The sequence below is a fragment of the Gavialis gangeticus genome, unplaced genomic scaffold (assembly GCF_001723915.1).
Source record: "Gavialis gangeticus isolate Ggan-Ray unplaced genomic scaffold, GavGan_comp1, whole genome shotgun sequence".
Taxonomy (NCBI): domain Eukaryota; kingdom Metazoa; phylum Chordata; order Crocodylia; family Gavialidae; genus Gavialis; species Gavialis gangeticus.
Window position 1 is genome coordinate 125,588,063 of NW_017729022.1, and position 9,890 is coordinate 125,597,952.

Consider the following 9,890-nt stretch of genomic DNA (forward strand, 5'->3'; position numbering starts at 1 on the left):
TGGCTTGGGTTCAGGACTGAAGGGGTAGTTTGGAGGTCCCATTAGTCTCACAGGGGCATGTGACTGTCTTGAGCCCTGCTGGGGATAGGTTCAAGGCAGAGGAGGTGCTGAGCCTGGAGCAGGGCAGACCTAGGGCGACCACCTTCTTAAAATGTAAAGGTGGGACACATGCCCACCTTCTCCGCCAATTAGATATGGGTAGTCACCCTAGACAGAGCATGGGGCCACTGAGCCCAGAGTAGGGTGGAGGCAAGAGGCCTGGTGCCCGGGAGGGGCAAGATCAGGGCTGGGGCCCAGATGCCAGGCCTAGAATAGAGTAGAGGGGTAGAAGGCGGGAAGGCTAAAACCTCAACAAAGGGCAGAAGGCCTGAAGTGGCTTACAGACGTAGGGACAAGCGTCCCACCTGATTAGTCACCCAAAACGCCTGAGAGGCATGGGGCAGAAATGGAGCCAGGCAATTGGCCCTTAAGGCATTGACCCCTGACACCTGGGTATCACTAGTGTAAGATCAGGGCAGTTTCCCATGCTTTTGAACCATTTACATCAAGGTGTGGTGAACAAAAGAAGGGTGAACTGCCCCAAGAACAGGGTATAAGGAATTTCCTCAGCCTCCAGGGGCTTCTCGGCCAATCCTGGAGATGGTGCCCTGTTACAGGAAGGGTGTCAATTTTAAAATACAGCAGGCATTCTAGAATAGGCCCCCTCAAATAGGGACACCTTATTCTGGAAAAAGTGCCCCCCCAATTTGGCTTAATTGCCTTTACAGCTGGATTAAGCTACACCAGAAAAAGCAATTCACATCTCAAAATGGGAGCATCCACACAACAAGCTGTGGAGGAATAAATTATTGCAGAAGAGTTATTCCAGTCAATTTCAAGGGCAAACTGGCCTTAGACAGTGGAATTTCCCTAACTCGGAATAAGATGACTTCTATCCAGTGATCTCGTGTTGTGCACTGACAAATAAAAGAATGCCCTAATAATGGAGTGAAGCTCCTGCAGCAATAGATGGGACTTGATACTTCCATTTACAACAAGTACTGCCTGTCTCAAAGTATTTACTGATTTCAGTGGGCTTTCATGTGAGGCAGTATATTAATGTAATAGGGTTGGATTAGCACAAAGGTTTATTAGAGAATGTGACAACTTTCTCTCTACTGCTCACACTGAAGATTATCTATGCAGTGGGAAGCTTCTGAAAAGAAGCCATTTTGGACTGTTAAAGGCAAAAAATGTTGGAACAACTCAAGTCAGGAATGCATACTTCTTTCCCTGCCACATAATTCAAGAAGAGTTTGACTTTCTTGGTGGGGTGGAGGTCACCAGTGGACTGAGAGCAACTCCCCTGGTGGGGGGGGATTTTTTTGAGGCATTTGTAGAAATGAGTGAATCTCAGGTTATAGTTGGAGAAGTTTGTTTGATCATTTACTTTGAGGCCACCTAAAGTAAGGTCTCTTTTACTTTTAAGATCGGTAGGGAAGAAAATATCTGTATTAAAAGGCGTTACTACCAGTTGTTTCTTGCCAGCAAGATACTATGCTGCGACAAGCATGTGTGACTTTTGGCTTTTTTTTCCACCTAAAATTTTTCTAATCTTCATACTTTACTTTCTAAGAAGAAATAATTATCTGAACACATTTTGATGTTGCTGTCCAATAATATATTGGTTTGGAGTTGCTAAAGCAGTCAACCAGGAATTGTTAATATGCATTTATCCTGTGAAGAGTAAAATAAGTAACAGGGGTGGCACTCTGCATTTAAAAGAGTCCTTTGAAAACAGAGGCTTAGAAATATTGTGTTATACCAAGAGATGTCTGGAGTAGAAAGAAATGTATCGACACTTGTTTCTAGGCACTGGAGGTGTATATGAAAAATGTAAGAATACACATCTATTTAAGACAGTGGGGGCAACCTTTTTGACAGGCATGTCACAAACTAGCCTCTTGCTATTCCCAAGTGCCACTCAATCCCCTTCCTCTGCCCAGTCTGCTGCTCCCTGCCTGATCTCTTGCTCTTTTCTGCTGCCTGCCCCTCCCTAATCTGCCACATGCCACACAGGCTGCTTGTACCACTTGTGCTGCAGGTTGGCCACCCCTGACTTAAAGCTCCCATGCTATATTCACAAGGCTACACTAACCTCATTGGTGAAGCAGTGCATTGCCATAGTAATGCATCCATATAGGCACACTTATTTTCACTTTTCCTTGACTCCCCTTTTTGTGAGTTTGCTAATACAAATGTATTTAATGAGGAGAACCTGGGAGGTCTTTGAACTATCAGGCTAGGGGGCATGCTGACTAACTAGAATTTGATATACTTCTTCACAGTGAAGAATGCCTTACTCAGTAAGACTTCCCATTAAAGTCAGTGGGATTGCTTGTGGGGTACGGTACTACCAAATCCAAGTAAATACTTAAACATTCTAACTATCTAACAGCAGCATGGCCAGTTTATTAACAGCAGAAATGGATGAGGAAAATATCCCATAGGTCTGGAGAAAGCTCTGGGGTTCCTCCCTAAACAGATGCTATTGTGGAATGTCTGATGCAACGGGACTCTAATCCACGACTGGGCCTTGTAGGTGTTCCCACAATATTCTTGAACACATAATAATAGCTGCCATGGCAAAGGGTATTATGGGTACAAGGACAGTCAGACCCCATGAGAAGCACCAGGAGCTGCTATTATTTTTAAATAATGGGAGCACCTGAAAGAATGAGACCATCAGGGTTTTACCCTTCATGGAAAAGAAACCTTGCCTAATGGTACATACAGATTGCCAATACAAGGAGCAGCTGCATCTGCTGCCAGAAAATGTGATTCTACTCCATCCCATTCAAGACCCTGAAACCCAGTTACTACAAAAGGTGGGTGGGTCCTCCTCCTTGCTGCATTTTCTTGTGACTGGACCTTAGGGTGAGATGACTGGCCATTACAAAAGCAAATGCATTCATTGATTTGTCCTTCCACCCAAGACTAGGACAGGGTGGAGTAGGATTGCCTGAGTCCACTTAGATGCCTAGTAAGTGGAGCAGAATCTGGCCCCTAGGGGCCTTCTAAGTGGAATAGAATCAGGCTGTATGTGTTTTGCTTTAAAATTTTCCAAAATAAATATTTGAAAATTTCATTTGAAAATAAGATTTGCATTAAAGACCTAGATTCAATTTTAAAAAGGGTAGCTCTTAACGTACAACAAAATGGTTTGTTTCTATTTTCTGTGACTACAAGGGATGGGACAAGGAACAACCTCTTTTTTTATCATACAATCATAAAAAAAAAATTCAGGGGTGCTTATCCTCCAGCTATCCCTGCTACCAAATTTCCAGACCCACAGGAAGCCCCATGAGTTGGATAACATGGCTCTGACCCAGACTGCATCAGTGCAGGGCTGGAGCTGGGTGCACACAGGATCGGGCTAGCGCATGGGGTCAGGCCAGTGTGCTAGCCTGTACCATGGATCAACCCCACACAGCAACCCTTTGTGGGATCCAACCTGTGGACCAAACCCATGTCACTCATCTGGTTTGCAGGGCCAGAAGGTTAGCTGCCACTGATGTACTTTGTTCAGTATGATATGACTTTTTTGATTTTTGTGTGGCGGTGGGGGAGGGAGGGAACCATTTCTTGTCAGTAATCAAATGAAAATCTCTCTCTCCCCCTTCCCAGTTTGGTCACTGAACAGAAAAACAGAGGCTTTGCCCAAATCTGGTCATGAAACAGACCTCCTATCTGCAGCCGTCCACTCATGAGAAGCAGGGGGGCATGAACTTGTCTAGAAGGCAGGAATGAGCAGTTAATACTTTGTCTATGTTTAAGTTAATGTTTCATCATTCTCCTATCAGCTAGCAGGGGGTGAATCCTAGGCACACTGAGATGATTTCAGATGAAGACTGAAACCAATCATTGGGCTCAGTACAGAAGTGACTAGATTAAAATCTCTGTCCAGTGCTATACAGAGGCCTGATTAGACTATCTAAAGCAGAAGTATCAAACTGACAGCCTACACAGCTCCTACAGAGGCTGAGAATTTGGGGGTGGGGCAAGCAGAGGCAGGGCCTGCTACCAAAACCTGGGTTTGGAGCTCCACTGGGGATGCATGTCAGTGGCAGGGGCTGAGCAACTGCTGCATTAACCCCTGCCAACACCACCACTCTGCCACTGCCACAGCATCTGGATCCAGCCCATGAAGAGCCCCACACAGCTCACTGTCCTAAGAGGCCAAGAGCAGGCTGAGTGAAGAAAGTATGCTAGAGGACATTGCTCAGAGCAGTGGTTCATGAAGCCTGATCTGGGCTGGAAAACTGCTGGGTCTTGCTCTTCCTCTTATGGTCATTCTGGTTGCTGGATTTGGGGTTGGGCATTTTCCCCTCAGTCAAACTGGCACTGACTATAGGGTTTTTATTTTACCTTTCTCTGTAGTGTGGAGACGTGTCTTTTCCTAGGATCTGCTGAATAGCTATTGACCAACATTTCCCTGTCGTTGCAGAGGCAGGGCATTGGTAATGCCCTTGTCACTGCTGCATTTGCCTATGACTTGTTGCAGGAGGTTCTTGATATCTTGTTCTTTGCAACTCTGAATGAGGGTTTGAAATAGCAATTCTGGGGGTTTCTGGGGTAAACACTTCACTTCCAATGCAAGGGACAGCACTGGATGGCTCACAACACCTCTTCCAGTCTCATATGCCAACGTATAATGAGGTGGCTTTCTTGATTCACTGGGTTTGTCTCTTCAAGAGCCTCGTCCTTCCCAGTGTGGGGGAGACAGTTAAGTAGGGCAGCAGCATGTTTCCTTACCAGCTTCTCACTCTTGGGGGAACGTGCCTAGCAGCCAGCTACAGAACAAGTAAATGGGGCACGGGGACACCACTGGTGTCATAATGCTGAGATACTTTACAACACACTCTCTTAAATGACTGCTTTCTTCTGCAGCACAATTGCAAAGAACCTTCCACTCTCCCCGGAATGATGCCATTGCAAAGACTGGTCCCTGCGTTCTGGGGCTTAAGCAGGTAGGTAATTCTTTTCTCTATCTGAGCTCTGGCACAGGCAAAACTGAAAGTCTCCCAGGGAAGATGTTCATGAAGGAACATGGAGAGGTGCTGAAGGAATGTGTGGAGATGAGAGACAGGAGGCTGAGGGAGTCCTGGGCACTGTATGCATTTTCAGAGGAGAGGGGTTTTAAAGTTTGGTGCAGCATGTTGCATTTCCTTCCAGTTGTGCTGATGCCTAGAACTCTGCCTCCCTCCCTCTCAAGCCTCTACTCCTTTCCTTTCATCCCTCTGCTTTCAAACGTCCTGGTTTCTCTTGGCCTCTGCTCCTTAAATTACAGAAGCCCTTGCTATCTCAGAGGGTTTCAAGCTTTTCAAGGACCCATACATGACTGTAAACGTGGATTTCAGAGCAGGCAGGAAAGAAGGGATGGGGGGAGGAGGGGACAGAGAGAGAAGGAGGAGGCAGTGACAAGCATAGTTGAGAGAGGAAAGGGAACTACAACTTGGCATAACTGAAAGTCATTTATGGCTTCTACACTTGTGCTGCGGTTTAGGTACAGGGCCAGACTCAGGAGGACACAAGCTGGATCTGGAGAGGGGACCAGAGTGTACAAATGACAGAGATAAGCTGGCTTGTCCTAGGAACCAGGCAATTTTAATTCCATTAGTTGTGGCATCACAGCTGGCTGTCCAGCCCCAGAGCATCCCAGCTGTATAGAAACACGGCTATGCTCTATGCTCTGGAAACACTGAGCCGATGTCCTGGGAGCACCTCGCCATGCTTCAACCACCGATACCACCTCCCCCCTCCAGGCCTCTCACTCCTCATATACCCTTTTTTGCCTTACATTCTATGTCCCCAACGTCATCTACACTTAGGTTTAGCCCTGAAACCCTTCCTCAGCCCTGAAGCTGACAATCTCTCAGGCTGGAGCTCCTAGCCATCTAAATGCTACATTACCTGACAGTTTTGAGTGTTTCCTGGCACTTTCTGGTAATCATGGTTAGCATGCAACATTAACCTGTACTGCCCTCTTAATGTACAATCACATGTATCTATTTACTTTTTACCAGAATACCTTACCAGAACCACAGTGACATCCCTTGCCTCCAGCCTTGATCTAAGCTGGAACAGTCTCTCTCAATCATCTAGACCCCAGTGCATACAATTAGTTTCTGCTGAGCCTAAATGAGGCTGCCCTGTCTACCAATGAGCCAGAGATGTCACTGTCATTTAGAGTCAGCTTCCATCACAACCATCATACAGGAATGAGTTCATTGCACCTCCCACACCTCATTCCCAGGCCAAAGACCAGCTCCATTTTTCATGATGATGGATTCTTATTACCAGGAAGATCTGTAGGTGTCTTTTTCAGCTGACAGATCTAAGTGTCAAAACCTATCCATATTTTCTACATGCCGCGCATACTTCATTGCATGCAACTTATTTAGGGCTTGTGCTCAACCAATGGTTAATCCTTACCTTGAATAAACCCGCAAAGGTATGAAGTCCTGCTCTTCTAAAATTTCAGCATGCTGGCCTATGCAAAATGGGGACCATTCCCTTGCAAGGTGTAAGAGAGATGCTTCATACATAAACCTGGCTGTTGTATAATTTAGTGAGACTACAGATTCTTTCAAGGAGGTCTGTAATCAAAAATACATTAGTTCCTCTCATGAGACAGGCTCTCCATCCTCCTAATCAGCCTTGCAGCCCTTCTCCACCCCTACTCCAGTCCAAATTCATCTTTCTTGAACCTGTGACCAGAGCTGTGTATCATACCGAAAAGAGGTTTTCCTTAGGCCTAGTACAATATTTTCCAATTTCAACTGGAATCACCTCTTATGATGTAGCCTAGGATAATAGTTGCTTTTTTGCATGTCTAATATAACTTCCTTGCTCTTACTTGACCTCCCCTGTTTATACCTCTAAGGCTCTTGTTAACTCTGCTGACACCAGTGTTGTACCCAAGATTCACATTAGGACTTTTTTCAGGCCCACAGTTTTCTTGGATGATGTTTCCCATCCCGTGCACATGGCTGGCATTCTTGGTTCCAGGAGTGTAACTCTGGTACTTGGCCATACTGGAGAGCACATTGCTTTCCTTATAGTCAGCGGCATAAGCATGAAAAAAGGTTCTTCAGCTAGATAAATGAAAAGGGAATAAGGAAAGCAGTGGGGCCACTGTGCAGTGAGGAGTTGGGGTAGTGACTACAGATAACTTAGGCCTGCCCTGAAACCAAACAAAAAAAACTTTGCCTCCCTTCTCAGAAAGGACAATGAAGCTGACTGGGAGCAAAGGTGTTAGAAGCCAGGACAGCAGCCAGGCTTTAGCCCATGACTGACCAGAGTGAGCCTGACTGCCAGTAGCCTAACTACTCCCAGCTGGCACAAGTTACCCACATGGGCGTGGCTGCCTGGTTATAAGCAGCTGATGTTTCAGTTTTCCTCAGACTACTCAGCCAGACAGATCCCTATCTGTCTCTCTCTCTGGGCTTTTGGCTCCTGGTTCCTTGCTTCTGCCTCTAGTCTGGACCCCTGCTTCCTGATCGTCAGCTTCTTGCTCCTGTCTCTAGTCTCTGGCTCCTCACCCTGTCTGCTCTTGATCATTTAGCTTGTGAATCTAGTTTAGACCTTGTGACTGTCTAGGATCAGGCACCAACCGCCTATGCCCCAGCTGTGCCCTTGACAAAAGGCAGGCTGGCAGATGGGAATGAAGTTATGGAAATGGAGATGACCATGACAACTCCATTTCCATAAGGATTCAATGCACTCAAGTCAGGGAAACTGATTAATCCCCATTTCTGAATTTTAAAAGGACATGCATGTCAAATCTCAGGTCCATTCGCAAGTGATTTTTTGTAAGTCAACATCGTGTTGCAGTTGGTACCATACGTTTTGGATAACAAATCTGTAAGCTAATTGCAGGGTAACTGGAAGCTGCCGATTTTATAACAGTCGTGTGAAAAAGCAACTACTATTGTAGGCTGTATCAGGACAGGTAGTTCTAGCTGAGACTGGGAAAATATTGTACGAGGCCTGGATGAAACCTTCTTGCAGTACAATATACAGCTCTGGTCACAGGTTCAAGAAAGATGAACTCAGACTGGAGCAGGGATGGAGGAACGGCTGATTAGGGGGATAGAGAACCTGTCTCGTGAGAAGAGACTAGAAGAACTTGTCTTATTTAACCAGGCAAAATGAAGGTTAAGAAGGGTCTGATTGCTGTCTATAAACACATCAGGGGGTAAAAACCCTGGGAGGGAAAAGAACTGTTTAAACTAAAGTATAACACTGGCAAAAGAACAAAGGGATATAAATTGGCCATGAATCATGTGAGGCTGGGAATTCAAAGCAAGGTTCTAACCATCCAGGGAGTGCAGATGGCAAGCAAAACACCCAAGTAGTGTTAAGATGGAGATCAGCTTGTTTTATTAAATGGATTCTGTCATTTGGTTGCAACTGACAGCAGGGAACTGGACCCAATGATCCAGAGGGTTTTCTGCTTCTGTGACCTATAATTTACATCAGCTGAGGATCTGCCACGATGTTTTAAACTGATGTCTGCACTGGGACATTTACATTAGTAGACAGCTTTCTTTTATGTAACATTCATATGGCAGGAGCATTTTGGAGCAGGCTAGGCTGGGGTCCCATGTGCTAGGCACAAACATAGAGAATGAAAGGCCACCAAAGGTAGAAGCACTTTTTGAAACTGAGGAGTGCTCAGTGGATCAGCATGGCCATGTTGAAGGTAAGAAACCATATCATCTTCTAAGTCACAAGAAGATAATGCAACTTGCCTCAGGTCCTACAGGAAATATGACAGAGGTAGGAACTCAAATGTAGGGTTCTGAACAGTAAATGAGCAACAAACAAGAACACCCCCCGGTAGCTTTATAGGAATTTCCTAACTAGATCCTATGTATTAATGCTATGTTAAATGGGGCCTCCAACCATCTTTAAGAAGGAAAAGGGTCTTATGCAAATATAGTAACTGCTATTTAAAATGGATTAACAGAGCACCTGGCAAGCACATGTTTTGTCCACTATGAAGGTACAGGCAATCTATCTGCTCTTCTGCAGAAAAATGTGAAACTGAACCAATCATTTATGAAACATTATAATCAAATGTAAAACACAACATCTGTAGCTTTACCAATTATGTAAAAAGGAACCTAGAGACCCTACAATATGTTACGTGTCATAGTTGCCAATGGGTACAACAAAAATTGCTACCACACTGGCATGTGTCTGCATACAATCTCCATGCACTTACCTCACAAATCTTTTCCAATGATGGGACAAAGAAATCATCGCACACAATTGCCAGAGCATAGAACATATAGACAGCCTGAAAAAGAAAACAAGCCATGAGTTGAGAAAGTGAGAGCAAAGGACACTGAGGATGCAATGTCCCACCTCAGTTTGGGTCTTCTCATTCTACTGCTTGAGTAATTTATAGGCCAGTTTAAGATTTAATGGAAAGACCACGAGCTATTTATCCAAAATTCTTACCAGTGATCAATTACCCCCAGCAGTTATCCTTGTATAGTGACAGATGAGGGTTTTTTTAAAGATAGGTCTCTGGGTGTTGCTGACAGTCAATATTCTGTATCTTTTCTTTTTTCCCTCCAAACAGCAAGTCTGGGTTTATTTTAGGGTTGGATATTTGACCCATCAAATAAAGTTTGGTCAATTGACCAGTCAAATATCAGTCAAAAGTAGCATATAGGTCCAAATAATACACAGGAAAAGCACAAATTTTCCATTAAGAAATGTGTCAAAGAACAATAAAAAAATCATACTTCTGTCAAGCAAACTACAAAAAAATGTATTGTGGTTTTTTTTTGGTTTTGGAAAATTGTTATAAACTTTTACTAGTCCAAAAATATGTA

General features: G+C 44.6%; 1 protein-coding gene across 5 annotated transcripts in view; it reads right to left on the reverse strand.

Annotated features, from left to right (window-relative positions):
* The window catches only part of SLC24A3 (solute carrier family 24 member 3), a 537,093-nt gene that overhangs the window by 140,685 nt on the left and 386,518 nt on the right, over positions 1-9,890 (reverse strand). For all 5 annotated transcript variants that reach the window (XR_002097013.1, XM_019516134.1, XM_019516133.1 and 2 more), the window contains exon 4: positions 9,272-9,346. Coding sequence is in view for 4 of the 5 variants with exons in the window: in XM_019516134.1 (XP_019371679.1) it covers positions 9,272-9,346 (75 nt within the window). In the remaining variant the exon portion in view is untranslated. The remainder of the gene's footprint in view (positions 1-9,271; positions 9,347-9,890) is intronic.